Below are 21,714 nucleotides of genomic sequence, written 5' to 3'. Positions count from 1 at the left end.
TATAAAAAAAAAACTACTTACTAGATCTCGTTCAAACCAATTTTCGGTGGAAGTTTACATGGTAATGTACATCATATATTTTTTTTAGTTTTATCATTCTCTTATTTTAGAAGTTACAGGGGGGGGGGACACATTTTACCACTTTGGAAGTGTCTGTCGCGCAAACTATTCAGTTTAGAAAAAAATGATATTAGAAACCTCAATATCATTTTTGAAGACCTATCCATAGATATCCCACACGTATGGGTTTGATGAAAAAAAAAATTTTGAGTTTCAGTTCGAAGTAAGGTCCGACCGAGATCTCGGTCTCGGTCTCGGTCTCGGCAGTCTCGGCCGAAATTCGGGCCGAGATCTCGGTCTCGGTTCTCGGCCAAATAAGGCCGAGATTCTCGGCCACGGCCGAGACTGTGAAACCGTTCCGATTTGCGAATTTAAACTTTCGCGCGCGGGTGGCGAGCTTGTCGTACGATCTCATTGGCTGCCTGGTGGGTTTCTGCGACACTTCGTGTCAGTTCACTTGATTTCTATTGGTGTTTAATTTAACATCTAAACCAATTAAGTAGGTGAATTGGCGGAGGATTATCAAGTAACCACTGTTGTGTTTGTTTATGTTTTGGTGTACTACTAAAAGAATAACATTAAATGAGATACATAAAGGCACATTAGGCACAGTGCTTAAAAAATTAAGAGTTATTTGCTAACATTGTTGTGTGTTGTGTTGTGTACGAGTGAACTTTAAACCGTAGGTAAGTACGTAAACTAAACATTATTTTGTGTTTTAGGTTATTACGATAGATTTTGCGACGACTTTTAAAGCTTTTTATTTAACGATAGGTGGGTTGGGTACTAATATTAAATGAATGAAAGTAAATGACTTATTTGAACTTTATGCCTACTAGTTAAAAAACTTAAAAATCATATTCAAATGGCAGTAGCGATATTAGTAATAGTAGTAATAGTGGAGACTATTTGGAACTTAATTTAAATATGAAAACTAAATACTGTTTTCGTGGGTTCGTGTTCGTTCAACAAAGTTCGTGTTGCTTTGGATCTAGAAATTGTTGTTATTTTATTTGATATGAATTGTTAAAAAGGCAAGAACATCAGAAAATTACTTAGTTGACTTACTTTTTACTTCGTTGATTTGATTTGATTTCCTTTTGTTTAATGTTTGATATTTAACATGAAAATTTTATTTTTCAAAAGATACCTACTACCTTGTTACAGGTACATTTTGCATTTGCAATGCCTAAAGTAATAAACCCTATTTGGGAGTATTTTGAAAAAAAAAATTCACAACCATCTAAGGCAGAATGCAAGCTCTGCAGGAAAACAGTGTCTCTGGGAAGTTTGCAACCTAAGCTTCAAACTATTAAAGGGTTAAAACTACATTTATCGAAATATCATTTGACAGAAAACGAACATTTTTTAATACAAATAGATGACCTGAAAAACCAAGCAGCTGAAAAGCAAAATAATTTAAAATCAGCGGGCCCTGTACTTCTTGAAACAGACAAGAAGACTCAACCTACGATGCAGCAATTGCTGGCGAATCCGCCAAAAGCCCAATGGCCCCATGACCATGACATAACAAAACGCATAGATAAGGCTATCATGGATTATATATTAGTTGACATGCAGCCTTATAACACTGTGTCAGGAAAAGGATTTAAGCGCTTAAATTTTGCGGACCCTGCAGGACCAAAAAAATATAAATTGAAATCTGAAAAATTTTTTCGCACCCAACTAATGCCGGAAACTTTTGAAAAAGTTAAAACTAAAGTAGTCAATTTGCTATGTGAGGCCGAGTGGATAAGTTTTACTACAGACATTTGGTCAAATCCTACTAAAACTTGTTCACTTCTGAGTTTTACGGCCCATTTTGTGCACAATGAACAACGACCAAAAGTAATCTTGGGTGCATCAGTTTTAGAAAATGACCACACGGGCGACTATATCTCCGAGAAACTGAAAGAAGTAGTCGAAGATTATAATATAGGCTCTAAAATCCACCTTGCTCTTCGCGATAATGCTGGGAACATGGCCCGTGCTACAAGGGTTGCGGAGTACGATTCGTTGGGCTGTGTGTCTCATACACTACAACTGGTGATTCATGACGCAATTTTATCGGTGCCAAACATAATAACAATACTAAAAAAGTGTCGTAAAGTAGTCGGACACTTTCATAGAAGTGAGCAGGCACGGAGGTATTTAAATACTTTCCAAAAAACTTTAAATTTACCAGAACACACCCTATTCCAAGACGTGGAAACACGTTGGAACAGCACGTACTTAATGTTGTCACGGTTGATTGAGCAAAAAAATGCGATTAATCTTAATCTATACCGTGTCGAAAGGGGCTCAATCAATGAAATTAATAACGAAGAATGGACGACGATGCAAGATGCTGTCAGTGTATTGGAATGTTTTTATGAGGCCACATTAGACATGTCGTCAGATGCATCATGTGTCTCCTTGGTGATACCTTTAGTAGCCATGTTAAGTGGAAAACTTGCGTCAACTAGCGGGCAAAGTCAGTTTGTAGCGTCGGCAGATACTGCAATGTCAGCAGATATAGAAAACAATGAAAGTGATGCTCTTCAAAATTGTGCTGCTGCTGAGATGAAAAGCAAGTTGTTGTGCTCACTCAATCATCGCTTTTCATTCATACGAACATCGAGCCCCTTAATTTGTGCAACATTGTTGGATCCCCGATTCAAAACAAAATATTTGACCGAAAACGAGGTAAACGGAGCCAAGACTAAAATTTTTGAAGTTTTACAATTAGGTACACCGGCAGGACTTGGAGAGCGTCAGGGTGGAGCGTCAACTTCAGTTAGATCCGTCAATGAGACAAGTTTGTGGGCAGCTCACGACTCCATCGAGTCTGATGACGACCCAATGACGGACAACTCACTTGAATCGTCACTTGACAATTATCTGAGAGAGCCAAGGCTGCATAGGAATGCAAATATCTACGAATACTGGCATTCATCGCCTTACCAACTCCTGCGCCCTGCAGCAAAAAAATTTTTGTCTGCTCCACCAACAAGTGTGGCTAGCGAACAGCTTTTTAGCAGGGCTGGTCAATTGTACGACGAGCGGCGTCACAATTTAACTGGCCACAACGCTGAAAAGTTATTGTTTTTGTGCTATAATATAGAACTATTTAATTTTGATTATTAATGTCTTTTCGTCGTCTTTTATCAGACCCACTTGCACCAACCAGAGTTAAAAAAATAAATGGTAAACCTCGCATTTACTTTTCAGTTTCGTACATGGCGTGATGAATCCTAAGTTAGCTGTTTAATTTTTTAACCCTGGTTAGCGCAAGTGGGCCCGAGAAGAGTTTTGTATGTTTTTAGTCAGTATTTATGAAAATACAGTTTTTTTTTGCAAAATACGTATTTTTTCTTTCTTTTCTCAAATTCTCGGTCTCGGTCTCGGTCTCGGCCGAGAATTTCATTTTGTCTCGGTCTCGGTCTCGGTCTCGGCCGAGACAAAAAAAGTGTTCTCGGTCGGACCTTAGTTCGAAGTATGGGAACCCCAAAAATTTATTGTTTTTTTTTTCTATTTTTGTGTGAAAATCTTAATGCGGTTCACAGAATACATCTACTTACAGTACTATACTGTTGAAACTTGGTAAGTAGATGCACGCATTAAGATATAGTTCTTATAGTTTCGGAGAAAAGTGGCTGTGACATACGGACGGACAGACAGACGGACAGACGGACAGACAGACAGACAGACATGACGAATCTATAAGGGTTCCGTTTTTTGCCATTTGGCTACGGAACCCTAAAAACCGGATAAAAATCCGTTGCTTACTTTTATAGATCTAAGCATACATAGGGACAACCAGACAGCGGGAAGCGACTTTGTTTTATACTATGTAGTGATGCAGTTTGGCAGCAGTCTTACCCGCAATACTGCAGCAGTAATGCAGTCTGAACCCGAACGGTACCTTTAACCCTTGATAATCGTCAGTAACCTCGTTTCCTCTTTCTAAAAACTGTGTTTGAGGTTGCGTTATTTTAACAGACAGCAGCGAGTAATCGCTACCACAAACGTCAAGCGAGTCGCTAACAAAAACATTTTGCAAAGGCCTCCGTCTCAAAGAAACCGAGCTAAAAATAAAAACACTTTTAGCATTTACAAAACTGGCTCATGTAGCAAATTTAGGTCTTATATTTGTGTTCATAGAGTCGGTTTTAGACTGTAGCGAAGTTTAAAATTCTGGAAGTAGCGAAGATATACAAAGAATCTTCAGCACAAAGAGTTACGTAAGACTGCGGGCGTTTATCACCAAATGATTTCAGCATACTTCTGCGTGTTAGGTACGTGTACGTCAAAAAAGCAACATAGCTATTTCTAATACAGGACCTCGGGGGCTTAGCAAAGGATGACAATCGTGGATAGAAATCGTCAATCGAAACTTATCACATTAAGTGCCGGGAACCCACGCGATTCTTTTTTTTAATGATACTTATCATTAAAGCGATGCACTATTTTTTTTTAATGATATCATTAAAAAATCGTGCATCGCTTTAAATAATCGCGCTTTAAATTTAAAATTTAAATAAATGTCATATACTAAAGAAATATATTCGAACTCACCATCTCATCATAACTAGAAGGAAAGTTGCATATAGGTATGTGTACCTAGGTACAGTCACGCCCCGTGATTGTCACGCCGTTTAGGGTTCTAGCTAAATTGGAAATTTCATAGCGTAAGAATGGAACAACCGATTTAGCTTGGACCCTAAATGGCGTAACAATCCCGTTTGGTGACTGTATGTGAGGCTGCGTCAGCATGCATTGTCATATGACAAGACTCGCAATGTATCTGGCTCGTACCAATGCGCGTTTCTACACGTTTCTGTATACTTTCTATTCAGATTCAAGCCCTGGCAGAGACGATTATTTGTTTAGTAGTTTTGTTGTTTACTTGCTTATCAAATATCATAATATGTTATGAGTTAGAAAGAACCATTGACGTATATCTCAGGACGCGCCTTACGAGCACTAAAAATGGTGCTGGTTCAGCGGTGTCACTCACGAATTCGAGCTAATCGTGCAGTCTAACGCAACTAGTTGCGACCAATCGCGCGCCTGCACGCCTGATGCGAATTTATCAACCAACCGCGTTCTAGCGGTGTCATACAGTTGTACTGGCCCCATTAATGCACCATTCTTATTGCCCGTAAGGCCATTCCTGAGATATATGTTAATGGAAAGAAGGTTAAAAACTGTTTATTTGTAAAAACTCAAACAAGTTTCTAAATAACGATCTTTATAAAATAAAATAGCACAAAAACCATTCAAGAGAACCGTTTATTCTCGGTAAAATATAAGCTTTGCAAAGTGAAGTTGTAACTTAAGACTTTCATAGTGCAAGTTAGTCTTTAGTTAAGTTGATCAAGCAATTAAAGGCGCTGTTCCGTTTGTTCAGGAGCAAATTCCGCATTTTAAGTCCAACGCTGCGAGAAAATTATAATATTTAACAGGTATTGAATTTGTAATGGATATATACTCCATCTTTCAGTAATAAAAGTGTCGTTTTTTCACCAAAAACGTCACTTTTGATACTGATAGATCATATCCGTAACATCTTGCTGATTGGCGCGATGTTTTGTTGCAAGCGACGCACCCGAGCGAATGACCACACAATGTCATCATTTAGATCTCATTTTGACATCAAAATGCAAGTTGTTTGCATCTTGTGCATGGTGGGCAGTATGCCGTCTTAATTATTCCGCCTGTAGCGTCCAATATGGGCCCCAAACGAAGGAAGCGCTGATTAAACAGGTGCCCGACCATTAATTACCCTAATGTTGTCATTAAAACCCCTGATTAGGGTCGAGCTTATTTGGTACAGTCAGCACAGTCGCGTAAACGAAACCTCCTAAATTAACTATAATTTATTATTGCCTAAATACAATTTTTGTGTGGAAAATGATATTATGAATACAATTATTCGTTAGCATGAGGACGCAGCCTCATACAGTCACCACACGGGATTGTTACGCCTTTTAGGGTTAAATTGGTTGTTCTAATACTTACGCTATGGAATTTCCAATTTAGCTAGAACCCTAAATGGCGTTACAATCACGGGGCGTGACTGTACCTACACATACCTATGCATCTTTCCTTCTAGTTACATAATTATATTTTTTCTTTATTATAATGTCATATTTTCAATTTAAAATTTTAATATATTAGTGTCGCTACTTTAATATTTAAGAGCCTCGGTAGAGAGTACCATTTTGTACCATTTGGAGTTGAAACTAGAGTTTCAACCATCCTAGAGCCTTGAGAGTTCCTAGAGGTCCATGGGGTCCCAGCGCGCATAAGTTGTTTGCAGAAATCGCGAAGCGTCTGGTTGACGTAACTGAGGGCCTACCGCGAACCAACGTTCGACGTGTTGCCTCTCTGTCGTACTTGTAAATTCGGACGTAAGTGTGACAGGGAGGCAACACGTCGAACGTGGTTCGCGGTAGGCCCTCTGGTGACCGAAGAGCTGGCGGCTACCTCGCACAACGTATTCTGCGATACAGCGAGGAAATGTCGCCAGCATCCTTGGTACAATGCCTCAAGGGCCTAATTTAGATTTAAGCTAGTTTTTAAATTCTTTCAGTAATACAACCACTGTATATATCTTGTTTGTAAATAAAAAAAAAATAAGAAAATATTTGGTAAATTAATTTGACATGTTCCCAAAGTTGTTCCATAGATGGCTCTACAATCTACATTTTCTGAAAATATCTTATACCTTTAAACGAGCAATTCTTGTTTATTTATTTATTTATTTATATCTATATATATTTCGGCGATCTCGGAAACGGATCTAACGATTTCGATGAAGTTTGGTATATGGAGATTTTCGGGGACGAAAAATCGATCTAGCTTGGTCTTATCTCTGGGAAAACGCGCATTTTCGAGTTTTTATATGTTTTCCGAGCGAAGCTCGGTCACCCAGATATTAAGTACCTATGTGACTACATTTAGTAATGTCTTGTCTTACTCGACTAGATATTTTTATCGCGCGATAAAATACTTCAGCCCTAGTAGCACGGTCGCATTTTTAGGGTTCCGTAGCCAAATGGCAAAAAACGGAACCCTTATAGATTCGTCATGTCCGTCCGTATGTCACAGCCACTTTTCTCCGAAACTATAAGAACTATACTGTTGAAACTTGGTCAGTAGATGTATTCTGTGAACCGCATTAAGATTTTCACACAAAAATAGAAAAAAAACAATAAATTTTTGGGGTTCCCCATACTTCGAACTGAAACTCAAAAAATTTTTTTTCATCAAACCCATATGTGTGGGGTATCTATGGATAGGTCTTCAAAAATGATATCGAGGTTTCTAATATCATTTTTTTCTAAACTGAATAGTTTGCGCGAGAGACACTTCCAAAGTGGTAAAATGTGTCCCCCCCCCCCCCCTGTAACTTCTAAAATAAGAGAATGATAAAACTAAAAATAATATATGATGTACATTACCATGTAAACTTCCACCGAAAATTGGTTTGAACGAGATCTAGTAAGTAGTTTTTTTTTATACGTCATAAATCGCCTAAATACGGAACCCTTCATGGGCGAGTCCGACTCGCACTTGGCCGCTTTTTATCGTTTATCACCGTGCCTGTCACGTTCTAATAAGTATGTAAGTACGAAAGTGATGGGCATAGTGATAGTCGATAAAAATGGAACCGTGCTGATGAGCCCGCTGGTGATGTCAATAAAATTATCGCGGTTGATCTAATTTCTATAACCTCATACTATATTTAAAGCACGTTGTTGTACATACTGTCACGAACAGTAAGGCGTATTCTAATTGTAATGACAGGTTATGAATTTGATCCGGACTAGTTATGGATATGTGTCGGGAGATTTTGGGGTATAGTTACAGCCGTATTCGAACAAGATACGTCAAATATTCGATATTAAAACGATATAGATCGGATATGTCAGTGTCAGTGTACTTATCTCATTGTTCGTATACGGCTGTTAGTTGGTTTTACCGTATCATATCGGTCTGAAATATATGCCTAAAGTGACTATCTAGTGTATAAAACCCAAATTGGTTTCATTCACCACAATGTTTTTGTCAACTCGTACAGCGGCGTATTCGGCGTTTTGATAACACAGATCACTTACGACTAGACAAAGCATAAAATACGATTTACGGTTAACTCATAATTATCATAAATCAAGCTATACCTATTAAAGTAAAGGTACAACGAAATTCGTTTAAAAATGACATAAAGCTGCTATTATACACATAATTTAAGACTGCGTCGACCGTCCAGTGGCGGGGCTCATTAGGGAAATTTGTGTTTTATAATAAACCAATTAACTTCTGTATACTTTATACTTGTTCCCCAACTTTTAGTCTTTTGTCACATAAATTAGTTTCATAGTACGAAGCAGGGGCGGTTGGTAGCTATGTGTTATGGGTGTTCACTCACAATAAAAAACAAAAACTAAACCTACACATTCAATTAACCGTCGCAAAGTACCTAGATGTCGGTTTCCGTCCACCCGGTCATTGAACTCTCTCATAGATTTTCGGTATTACGGATATCTTGACGACCGATAGACGCCAACTGCAGTTCATTTTACAAATGGATATAATGTTTTTATTTAAATTTTATGGAAAGATGTGCTAAATTGTTAACACACCTATTTCGGTCCAAACAAACTCACCGCACGTCGCCTGCGCCCGAGCCAAACACAAAACATAATAATATACTTAAGTAACACGAAAAACAAAATAAGCTAATTACTTTTATCACATTCACACAACACAACCACGGTGTTTTTGCATATTGATCTGATTTAAAAATATATAAGTCTTTGTTTTTGACTAACATTGTTACGAAAGTTCAAGGTCGTCCATAATTTAACTCGAGTCGATTTTGTAAACTTTTTCACATTCTCACGTTAAATTCATTAATTTTTAAACACTTCACAACAAACACATTATGTGCTTTCACTGTTTAAACTCTTGTTTCATTATTTATTATGAAAAAAAGCCAAAATTGCATTCCCGCCTTTAAAATTGACTAAGGTCTGTTTAGAAACAAGTGACAACAACAACATCAACATGGCGCGCGGGATGAGCGCGCAAGGTCAACCGGGCTCGGAGCGCCGCACCGATTTTGCCTGTTCCCTCATAGAAAATTTTCTGTTTCACGTGCGGATCTGTGATTTCTATGAAATTACGCCGAGTAGGTAGTGGTGAGCTGTCTATAAAATAAACTTATAATGAATAAATAAAGGTTATTATTTAATTGGTACTATTGGTAGTAAGTTTTTTACGATAGATCTTAAATAGTAATATATTAAATAGGTGGTATAATTTCATTTTGATTATTTATGGGAGTGCACCGCACAAGCGCTCCTTACGGCGAGCCGTGCCTGGTACGAAGTACCATTTCGTAAGTTTCGGCCTGGCCGTTTTTTGGCCAAAACAGAAAGTACGGCTGAAACACGATTTTTTGGCCGAAACTGGCCGAAACCGAAACTGAATCGTCGGACATTAATTCTTGTATGAAACCAACACGCGCGTACCTATATGACTACGAGTCTGTAAACGCTTCATTATGGTGTCTACGTGTGGTGGTCTATATGCAAATCCAATTGTTCCTCGCTCAGCGAGCATCGCAAACACAGGGAAAATACGAATATTTTATTTGGCTTTGTTTGAAATTTGTTTATTCTGATATTTACGCCAATTAGACTCGTCTGAGCCGCAGAAAGCCGACCTCAAACTCATTATTTGTGACGGTTTTAGAAGGAAGGCATTTATATTACGTAAAATTATAATTATTTTTGAAGTGAAAACTTCTTTAGCGGCGCTGGGCACTTTTTGAGGTGGGGAAAAATGATAAACTCGAGACAGCGTAAGGCGATCACGTGACCGTAAGCCCAAGTATATAATTTGACGTTGTCATGGCAGTATGTAAATAAACATGTCAATGAAAAAGTGTGATCTTATTTGAGAATGATAATAATATATAATAAATAAATAGAATACCTCCGCTAAACGTACGTATGTATCGTGTTACCGGGCGTCGGTACCATAGTGAGGTGAGTTTTCACTTCTATCTGCACTCCCGGAGTGCAACCCGTTGTTTTTTTTTATAGGAATACTAAATAGGAATTTATTATTTAAGCAAATATTGATTTATTCGATGCGTAAACCGAACACAGCGGGCTTCGTGATAAAAGTGAGAATAATTTTGGAAAAATAAAAATAAAAATTGTCGTCTGTCAACTGTCAAAAAAGACGCAATTTCGTATGAGGGCTGAGCTAAAACTACCCACGAGTTCAAAAGCTCAAATGTACTACTTCAAGGTATAATACATACCAAAGAATATAACACTGGTACATACTCACTCGTATAAACATTTATACACTAAAAACGTACGTCTGATACAGTAAAAATAAGTCTACATCCAACGTAGCGAACACATTTTTAATATTTATTCTCCCTTTTCTGTTAGAACGAAACCATATCAAATATAAATATTTTTACAGCAACAATGTTTATTCAGTTCGAAACGCAGCAATGTAATACTCATTTTAATAAAAACCCGCTTTTCTACATTTTAACGTTCTATTGCACTGAGTTTACATAATATGCGAAATTGTTTTCTTTTTAAGCTAAGTCCACACTCCACAATATATTCGCTTGTCAGTGACGACGCGTCGCGTCGAGCGAATTCGTTCGTTTTCGGGCTGGTGCCAGATGCAGTTAATAGTCAGTAAAACTATTAGCTTAGCATCAGCATCAATGATAATAATCTTAGCATCTTCACACAAAATGTTATGATGGTGTGTGGTAAGCTAATAGTTTCGCTAAAGATTTGGATTACTGCAGCAGTCTTACAGCGTGACATTATCACATTAATGACGACTACATTGCTGCCGCTTCTTCTTCTTCCTTGCTCCTTCCCACTTTAAGTGGGGTCGGCTCTCCTAATTATTTTGCGCCACGAGATTCTGTCGAGGGTTGTCGGGTCGGGTAAATCGTTTTTCTTAACTAATTGGGTCATGCTGGTCCACCATGTTGTCGGCGGGCGTCCCTTGCCTCTCTCTTTCTCCGGCAGGTTCAGAGCTTTCTTGGTAACGGTTGACCGGACAAAACCCTTTAGCTAAGGAGATACTTCTGCGGAAATGGCGCTGGATAGGTCATATTTTACGAAGGCCAAACAACCACATATCCAAGCAAGGGCTGACTTGGAAAATTCCCGGAAAAAGGGGGCCAGGTCGCCCACGTACCACCTGGAGGCGCACAGTGGAAAAGGAGGCTGCACCAGTCGGCCTCGGCTGGGCGGAGCTGGAGGAGGCCGCGCTGGACCGCGAAAAATGGAAATCCCTTCTGAGAGCCCTATGTCCCTGATGAGGGATAACAGGATACCATCATCATCATCAATTGGGTCATGCTGGTCCACGATGTTGTCGATGGGCGTCCCTTGCCTCTCTGTTTCTCCGGCAGGTTCAGAGCTTTCTTGGTAACGTACTCTTCGCCCCTTCACATCACGTGCCCGTACCATTCGAGTCGGTTTTCTGTCAGTTTTTCAGGTATGGTGGCTACCTTGAAGCTGCCACGAATGTACTCGTTTCTGACTTTATCAAGCCGTGTAACCCCTCATTGCATTGCTGCCACAAATGTGAAAATCAATTTTGCCGACTAAATTTTTCATGGCGGCACCAATGCAGTTGGCAGTAATATCGCGCTGCAGTAGTAATGCTGGTTTAGTCTGAATCCGAACGCTACCTTAATTCTCTAATTCTTAGTCTCTCATAAACTTGTCAGAACCTGACGGCGGCGATGATAACGTTCCGCTGGTGTGGACTGAGCTTTAGTAGGTATTGTGACTTGAATGTGGCGTCCGCAACAGGTCTCGTGGCAATGTCCTGTCCCGTGCCAGGAGTCAGGTTCACTGTAGAAATCTGGACGGGAAACAGAACAAAAAAAACTATACTCATCCTTTTCTTTTGGGTGCTAGTACTAGTGTAAGACAAAGAGAGTAAGTATGATTCTCTCTGTTTATGTTTGAAATGATACAGTCCTTTGACAAACTATAGATAATTATTTTGTTATTGGCATGGCTTTAGGAAATGTCAATTTTTATATGAATTTTCAGCACAATTATCTTTTTGACATTCAAATCAAAACAACACACGGGATATCAAGGGATTTTAATGTTATTAAATTCGATGTTATTGTTGAATGTTAATTTGAATGTGAATGGCCTTCCCTTCATACATTGCGCTCGACCAAATGTATGAAAGACGTTGATTTGCCGCTCGCCACGCCCCGCACCGCTTGCGTTCAGTCCGCGACCTGGGGGCTTACCGCGAAAACCGAAATTCGCCAATTGCGGGCATTTTTCTCTGTCACTACAATTACGCCTTCATTGGAGTAAAAGAGAAAGATCCCCGCAGTTTGCGAATTTAGGGTTTCGCGGTAGCCCCTCTGAATGAAGAAGCGATGGGAATGAAGAATTTCAATTTCGCGCGCCATCAGCGCGGAACGTCACGCTTTTCGCGCAGAGCTTTAATCCGCCGACGTTAACAAATTATGATTCTAATCTAAAATGCTCAGTCTAATCTGAAATCTATTTTCAGAAAAATCTTTATGATAAAATTTCCTTTAAGATGGAGGAAGGAAACTAAAAGGGATTGGTTGTTTTGTACATATTGTTATTAATTTAGGGTAAATACAGGTTGTGGTATACATATATGCAGGTGGAGAAAAAATTGTTATACCTGGACCTGGAACTATTGTAAACCATTGTGATCTTTCATTGTTGTTTATTTTAAAGCGCCCTTAAAAAATTGAGATCTTTGTATGAAGAATTTTATAAGCCTATAGAGCATTTGTGAGATACGACAAAGTTTTCAAAAAGCAGGATGATTTCTCTAAATTTCAGGAAAAACTCACGGAAATTAAACGAAACTATCATTTTGAAAATGGATAGGTAATTACTATGCCCATACAAAAAATTGGGATGTTTCCAAAAAAATTCCATGTGGAAATTTTGCAATTTTAGAAACTGTGGCACAACAGATTGAGTATTATTATTCTTTGCACATATTCAGTATCTAGGCCTTTGACTCGCCCATGTACGATAGCTATTGGAATATGGCAACACCCAAGACAAACATGCCGTAGAAAGTTTACTTTTCAAGTCGGCGTCGATAAATCCTTGCCTTTACGTGGGAATACGAGAATATTTCTGGCTTAGCTGCAGTAAGTTTATTTGGACAAAGATACTTTGAGCATATCAATGGCACTTACTTAAATTATTGTAATTTTAATTTTACATTCATAATTAAAATTACAATAATTTAAGTAAGGACAAAAAGTTACAAAAAAGGAGTTATATCCTCCTTTAGCTTGAATGTATTTTAAAGACAAACACCCACGTTTGAGAAAATTATCAACAGTATCCACAAGGTAAAAATTGAAGCGCTGGTGGCCTAGCGGTAAGAGCGTGCGACTTGCAATCCGCGCGGTCGCTAGGTCGCGGGTTCGAACTCCGGCTCGTACCAATAAGTTTTTCGGAACTTTTGTATGAAATATCATTTGATATTTATCAGTCGCTTTTCGGTGAAGGAAAACATCGTGAGGAAACCGGACTAATCCCAATACGGGCCTAGTTTACCATCTGGGTGGGAAGGTCAGATGGCAGTCGCTTTCGTGATAACTAGTGCCCTCGCTAATTACTGGGATTAGTTGCCAAGCGGACCCCAGGCTCCCATGAGCCGTGGCAAAATGCCGGGACAACGCGAAGAAGATGATGATGATGACCCACAAGGTAAAAATGTTTTGTCAATGTAAATATTTTTAGTCCAGCCTGTACAAATGTGCAATGGCAAATAGTACATTTGATCGTTCTCTCCAACACAGCTGCACAAACATTGGAACACAAACACTGACTGCATTTTCTCTTCAAGTCGTCTCCGATAAATCCAAGCCTTCCCGTGAGTGGATATGCGAAAATGCACGCTATCCGTCAGTGTCAGCGATAGGAATGCAGATACCGAACCAACGATCCAAATTGAACACTAGATGGCTCATAAAGAAATAGACAGCCGGGCTAGCACATGATTGGCACGACAGTAGATATCCCGTGGCGAGATAGACTACACGTCCCTGTTTAATTATCATAGTTAGAAAAAGACGGGTAGTCTATCTCGCCGCGAGATACCGTCGCGCCAATTATGTGCTAGGTAGGCCTACTGGGTTGGATTGAGACACATGACAGGTATGATACATCACGCCTCTGTGCTTCGTTATCCCTTCACGTCAGTCAACTACACGCCACCTCCCTGCCAGCATACTTTGAATTGAAATTTGAATTGAATTGAATTGAATTAACAGTGTGGGCGATGGTACAGAGCTACAGAGTATATGTAGACATCTTATAATTTACCTCCTCCGCTGCTGCCATGCCATCAGTAGGAACAATTGTCAAGGTCGTATCAAAACAAGACATCCGTCACAATACAGGATCTATTGAGATAACATCTAAGCTTCGATAGCATTTGAGCTTCTAGCTTAGCCTGACTTAAAACATCCTATGTCCTATAGGACATCACACGGTCCTATACCTTATTCCCCTGAGTTACTGTGAGTGAAAAATACCGATTTTATATGTTACTTTAGCGACTGAATACATTTAACTCACGGAATGTTTTAACGCATTTGCTTAAGCTTCGTGAGAGAAAATATTGATATTGAAAGCTTCTAAGAAATGTATTGAAATGTTGTTGCTTTTGGTTTTGTTCATAAATAGGTGCTTATAGTAATTTAATGGGCGGTATTTCACATTTAGCAAATGTCACCTCTTGAACCAGTCGCAGCCGTACAAAAATGTAAAAAAAAAATTAATACTATCCACGAAATTTTTTTTGAATATCATCGGTTGGGCTTTTATTGAGTTTTATTTATTTATTAAAAAGTCGTAAGTGGAGATATGCCGTTTGGGTTGTATGGCATTTTTCCTATATGGGACGGTAAGGAACTCTCCATAGTCTCCATTATGCGTGGTTCGACATACACTTGGCCGGTTTTCATACATATTCCTTTAATCTACTAAAATAAGATGAATAATTAGAATATTTCCTTAAATCCATAGCTCGCATAATATATGAAATGCGGCATGCCCGTTTGATGTTTTGATGAAACGTGCCGATGGATGTTGCAGGTGTGCTCCAATGCGGGAAGTGTTCCACTGCATATTGAACAAAGCGAAAATTCTTGTTACAAGAGGAAAATCTCAGAGGTCTTTGAAACAACTGGGGTATTTATTAGCTTAGGACATAGTTGATACCAGGGATGTTGCGGATGTCGATTTTTTGACATCCGCGGATGCGGATGCGGATGCGGATTTTTAAAGGCTCACATCCGCGGATGCGGATGCGGATGCGGATATCAAGATAGGTACATAAAAAACGTCGAATATTACATTTTAGTAATTTTTATTTCAAAAAACCGGCCAAGTGTGAGTCGGACTCGCGTTCCAAAGGTTCCGTCCATTAAGTCCCACTCACGCTTGATTGCTGATTTCTAATAGATTTTTTTGGCTAATGACTAAATTACCTAGCAGTCTAGCACTTACGCCGATGCTAAGACGTTCCTGTACCGACCTGTTCCACATCCGCATCCGCATTAAATCCGCATCGATTTTATGCGGATGCGGATGCAGATGCGGATGTTGAAAATAATGCGGAAGTTCCGCGGTTGCGGATGCGGATGCGGATATTCGCAACATCCCTGGTTGATACATACTGTAGTCTGTAGGGAAAACTTCGGCAGGGAGCTAATTCCACAGCCGGAACGTCCGCGGGAGAAAAATGCTCTTACAACGCACAGTGCGCGACCATTTAGGTTCTGTAGGGTGTGAGTATGAACACCTTGTCGTTTGCGATCAGTAGGTACGGTGATAGAAAGCTGAATGCTATTTATATTTGGCACATTACTATGCGCTACAAAAAAATATATAAATATATATAGACATGGGGTTCTTCATGAAACGGGTATTTAAGGTTCTCAAGAGTCTCCGAATTTGTTTAAAATGGGCTAATAATGAAAAAATACAAAAACTCTTTGGTCGGTTCATTAAGAAATTTTAAACTTAATGAAACAATTATTCCAAAGTCTTAAGTTATGTAGGCTGCAACCCCAAGAAAAAACGCACAGTAAACTTGCCCGACCGTCTTCTCTTGTCAGGCCCAGTTACTGCGTACCACAAGGACAGTTAATTCACACTGGATGTTCCGTATTTTATAACATAGCCCTGCACGGTGCCCGGCGTGATAAAAATAAAACCGGCCAAGTGCGAGTTGGACTCGCGCACGGAGGGTTCCGCACCATCAACAAAAAATAGACCAAAACAAGCAAAAAACGGTCACCCATCCAAGTACTGACCCCGCCCGACGTTGCTTAACTTCGGTCAAAAATCACGTTTGTTGTATGGGAGCCCCACTTAAATCTTTATTTTATTCTGTTTTTAGTATTTGTTGTTATAGCGGCAACAGAAATACATCATCTGTGAAAATTTCAACTGTCTAGCTATCACGGTTCGTGAGATACAGCCTGGTGACAGACGGACGGACGGACGGACGTTTTTACCCTTTGGGTACGGAACCCTAAAAAAAGCCCTCCTCCTTTGTTTTGCTGGTCAATTTTTTTCGGCAATTTGACTACAAATGCACAACTTCCAGTTATTAACCGGTTCTCCATACAATTAAAAACTGGTTTACATTTCCTATTATTATATACCCGATACCAATATTTATCGTTCGGTTCCGTGGACGAAGATCAAGATTCATGAACGAAGTTAACTGGCAATTTATTGTTTATTTATGGCTCAAGTACTAGTGTTGTGTAAATATTATGTTTAATTTATGTAAAGTTATAAATATTATGTAGTTTTACTATGAGTTTTCACTCAACTACACTACGGGACATCCAGCTTATATTAAAGTTCCATGGCGCAAAAAACAGGTTTTGTTTGTTCCCGCATTTTCCACGACAAATGATTCTGCGGCGATATTGGATCCGCCATATTTAGATATTCCGCCCGCATACAGCGGGACTTACTAAGGCCTGTTTATTTTTATCTCTATAATCTGTCTTTACATTTTAGACGTAATTGTTGACTTGAGAAACAATTTACCTACTGTCGTAATTTTGTTGGACATTTATTATTATTATTAGGAGCCTGTAATGTCCCACTGCTGGGCAAATGCCTCCCCCCACTTTTTCCAGTCTTTCCGATCCTGTGCAGTCTCTGGCCATTCCTTTAAAAACGAGTCTAGCTCGTCTCGCCATCGCCGACGTGGTTTGCCAACTCCTCGTTTTGAGCTGGGCTGCCACTCTGTGGCGATCTTGGCCCACAGCTCACTCGGCATTCGGCAGACATGACCAGCCCAGTCTCACTTTAGCTTGGCCGCTTTCCGAGCTACGTCGACTACTTTTGTTCTGGAACGCAGCGTGGTGTTCTGGATACGATCCATTAATGTCACAACTAATATGCTGCGCTCCATAGCTCGGTGGACGTTTATTTTCCATAAATTATTATTTAACTCTTAGCCACTTAGCGTGACCTAGTAGTTGTAAGTTGGAGGTTCTCGGTTCGAATTATAGATAGGTATTTATATTATAATTATAATGGTCTACTACTAGAGGAACGAGAAAAAGGATAGAAAGATTTGGATCTGAAGACGGCTGTGGAATACCCATCCTTGAAGATTAGATTTCTCTTCTGTCTCTTCTTTCCACTGTGTTGTATTATTTGTATTATTTAATGTAATAAATACATATATCATCAACTGGAAGTAGGTAAGAGAGAGTGAACCTACTATATAAAATGAGCTGTGTAAGATTGTCTCATAATCATTTATTTGTACGCTTGAAACTTTGTCTGCCTGGAATGATGATGATTATTTAAAACTATCCTTTATCTTTGGGCTTCAACCTATTTACATACCAAATTTCATCTAAATCGGTTTAGTGGTTAAAGCGTGAAGAGGTAGCAGACAGACAGACTTACGAATTTATAATATTAGTAGAGATTTTTCATAATTCTACCTAGTTAAAACGTATACACACGTAATACTCTGCATTTTATCGCATCCTATTTCCCTACCTAGTTCCTTGCTGGTCTTGCATTTTCCCTGCATCTCGCCAGCAATGTTATCACGTACAGAGTTTCCCGCGCACGTGGACAATGCACACAAACGAGCGATCTAAAGAAATGTCCTGCCAGAGTATATTTTGTAAAGTACTCCAACTTCAAGTCGGCGCCGTCGACTGGATAGAAATGGCGTTGGAGAGAATTTACTAAAAATAAGTTTTTGGCAAACATTTCATTTATGGTCAAGTTTTATAGCTGACTGTACTTTTCTTTCCACAAGCAATTGATACTCATCGAGACGACTCTAAAAACCCCAAACACAGTTAGTTTGCGTTGTTTTATGGCCACTTCCTGTCTCCATCATCAGATCAGCTCCATCATGTCATCATAATATTGCATTGTCATCCGATTTACAAAATATATGTGCAAAATTTCAGCTTAATCGGAAATCGGGAAGTGGGTCAAATTTTGCTTCCAAGATTTAACCCACACCAACATAAATACCAAGGGCAAATTAAATAAAAGCTCGTAATAAATCTGATCGAAGCGGATCGAGGTGATCTTAGAGTTGGAGAAAACTGACGGAAGATTGCGCAAGATCAAGCGATGACGTGCTCTTAAATCACATGCTAAAACTGAATGTATGCGCAGTATAGGTACCTAGTATTGTAAGTATGCGCAGTACCTACTGGTACCTACCTAGTATTATATGCGCAGTAGTGGCGCTCGAAATTTGAGTATAGAGCATAGACCTGAACAGCCGGAGATAATTTACTGTCTTCATTTCTTATATTCTGGTCCAGTTTGTAAGAAACACGTGATATTGCCGTGTTGCACCGACAGAATGACAGGGAACCCGCATATTTTACAGGAGAAAATGACAGAACCGATTTGTATAATAATTATGTTAAATATGTTAATTGTCATTTAGTGCGCCTCGCTCGCGCCAATGTAGGTACGTGCAGACTAGTAGCAGCCGTAGCATGGTAGAATTTTTATCGCCTGTCACTTTCGCACTTACATACTTGTTAGAACATGACAGGCATGATGACAGGCGATAAAAATGAGACCATGCTACAACCGCTGAGCGAAATGCACGATAAATGAATGACATCATTTAGATGTCATACTGATGTCAGTGTTCGTTCCAATAGTCCTGATACTGACACACACTTACCTATAACACCCCTCATTTTGCGTGGGGGGTTAAAAAGCCACAGAGCTAAGAACCAGAATGACAAATTTACAGCCCCGTGTGTAGGCGGCGCTCCGCCTCTGCCAGTTGCTTTTTAAATATTTCACAGCCGGCTCTTTAGAGATGTGCCGTTGCCAGAAATCATACGAATTTTCTGGAAAATATTGCCACCTATAAAACTGTTTTCTTGGTAATATTGCCATGTATAAAAATGTTTACTTGGGAATATTGCCACCCATAAAAATGTTTTCTTGGCATTTTTGCTGACACATTTAATCTCTTCTCTGTGTATAATTACAAAGATCTTGACCGAATATTTGGAACTATTTTTTCTGCTCTGTACAGCATAACCGAGGTTTTCCCCTTGATGTTTGACCACAACACAAATAAAACTTTAATCAAATATTGCATGCAAGCACTAAGTGTAAGCACAATTACTTCGTCCTCGCAAATAACAAATTTAAATATTACATAAATTCAACCACAGCTCAGTATAAATCATAATTCCAGGAATACCTATTGACAAACTAAAAACATTCTGGAAAACAGGCGTCATTTCTGTGGAAATTACAAAAGTTAAAGATTTGGATGAATTTTTCTAAGACTATCATATAAATTTGAAAAAGTGGAAGGCTTTAACATGCAGGCCTATATGGATAAAGTACGAAAATAAGGCTGTAAGTTCGTTTATTCTATGATGTCCACAGGAAAATCGCATAACCTTTTCATACTTTAAAAAAAAACTGATCACATTACTGCAGGCAACGTTAGGCAATATTCCCCATACACTGCCCATAAATAGATAGGAAATTCTAAAAACTAAACTATATGCTATCAAAAAGAGTTTGCTATTTAGCCATATTTCTCGGAATATTTACGATTACTGGCTACGTTAGGCAATGTTTCCCAAACTCGGCCCATCACCACAACCGCGGCATGAACATTCCGCGGCGACTCATAAATAAACCGTTAAATGCGTATTCAGAAGGCATTTAGCGATAAATAAACTACAGAATTAATTATTAAGAGTTTTTTCTCTTTTTCTCCCACGCATTTGTTAGGCTCGGGGGAAATGGGGGCATTAGCGATGTATTTAACATTTTCAGGGGATATTTATAAGTTGATTTAAGGGATGAATAAAGTAGCTTAGTGGTCGAGATTTGTTAAGCTTAATTGTTTACTTGAAATAAAATTACAGTATAATCGGTAACTGCGGCAGTAATGCATACTTTGTCACAGTAACAATCAATAAGAAAGTTGCTAAGGACCTCATACTATTTGTCACTGTGGCAAAGCACGAAATGGTACCTACTGAAATTAAATTCCTTGGTCGTACATTAAATGTATGTGGACAGGATATAGGTACTGTAGTGCACTCCAAGTGTGTTTAAATAAATTAAATAAATGTGTAAATATATGTATTTAATTAGTTAATAAGTTTGAGAAGGTTCTCTATTGTTTCCCAAATAGTTTTAAGCCATAATGTATTGTTTTCCCGCATTTTCGTTAGTCATAATTCATTTGGTTTAGAAACGCGTCACTCTTCAGGATTGCCATAAAACAAACCTAACATAACCTAACCTATATATAGGATAACGAAAATTCTGAAAAGTTAACGGTTTCAGTTTTTTGACTAATGACAATATGACAAACAATACATTATGACTTAAAACTTGGAAACAAAGGGACCCCGTTTGAAAACCCTCACGGGTCGCTCTCAATGAATGTGTTTTATACCTAATATTTCTAGGTACGTAAGTACGTACCTTCCTACCTCACCTACACTAGGAACATAAATATATGTTAGCATGCAACTCTATCGTCATGTATTCCCATTAAAGTTCGTGTTAGTGCTCCAGTTCAGAATTCCATTTAAATTTGTCCAACACGTTGAAATACGACCTGAGAGCTAATGGACTCCAATAACCTAATGCATGTTCGACACGCGCTCCATTCTGGCTCCTATGCCAAAAGCTTAAGCTCCAAAGTCGTAATACAGTTTTTGGTTTCGATAAATTGCATCGTATTTCGTCAAAGCGAATATTAATAGTTGTTATTAAAGTTAAATAAAAGGATTCATTACCCAATCATTATTCTCCGTCAGTGTTAGGTGAATTAATTTCATATATATTTGGATAAAGGAAAATCCTGGAAAATGAAAGTAGGATACATAATGATAAAAGTTCAGGTGAGGTGGGCCGATGCCGATATATCAAATTTTTAGATTTAATTTTGCACCTGCCGCATTTTTTTCTGTTTGCGGGATTTTGTTACTTTTGTACTTTTCTGCTTTACTGCAACAAAGTTTATAGTATTTTATACAATCGTGATATAATGGAGAGCTTTTCAGTC

The 21,714-nt window shown here is 38.8% G+C and overlaps 1 protein-coding gene across 2 annotated transcripts in view; it reads left to right on the top strand.

Moving 5' to 3' along the window:
- Window positions 1-932: 932 nt before the first annotated feature.
- LOC134656868 (zinc finger BED domain-containing protein 4-like) overlaps window positions 933-21,714 on the top strand; it is a 188,667-nt gene continuing 167,885 nt past the window's right edge. For both annotated transcript variants that reach the window (XM_063512402.1, XM_063512401.1), the window contains exon 1: window positions 933-3,528. In XM_063512402.1, coding sequence (XP_063368472.1) covers window positions 1,246-3,186 — 1,941 coding nt within the window. In that variant the 5' untranslated portion in view covers window positions 933-1,245 and the 3' untranslated portion in view covers window positions 3,187-3,528. The remainder of the gene's footprint in view (window positions 3,529-21,714) is intronic.

The sequence above is a fragment of the Cydia amplana genome, chromosome 19, assembly GCF_948474715.1.
Source record: "Cydia amplana chromosome 19, ilCydAmpl1.1, whole genome shotgun sequence".
In the NCBI taxonomy this organism is placed as follows: Eukaryota; Metazoa; Arthropoda; class Insecta; order Lepidoptera; family Tortricidae; genus Cydia; species Cydia amplana.
Note: the sequence above shows the minus strand (reverse complement) of the source record. Positions and strands in the feature narration are given on the sequence as shown.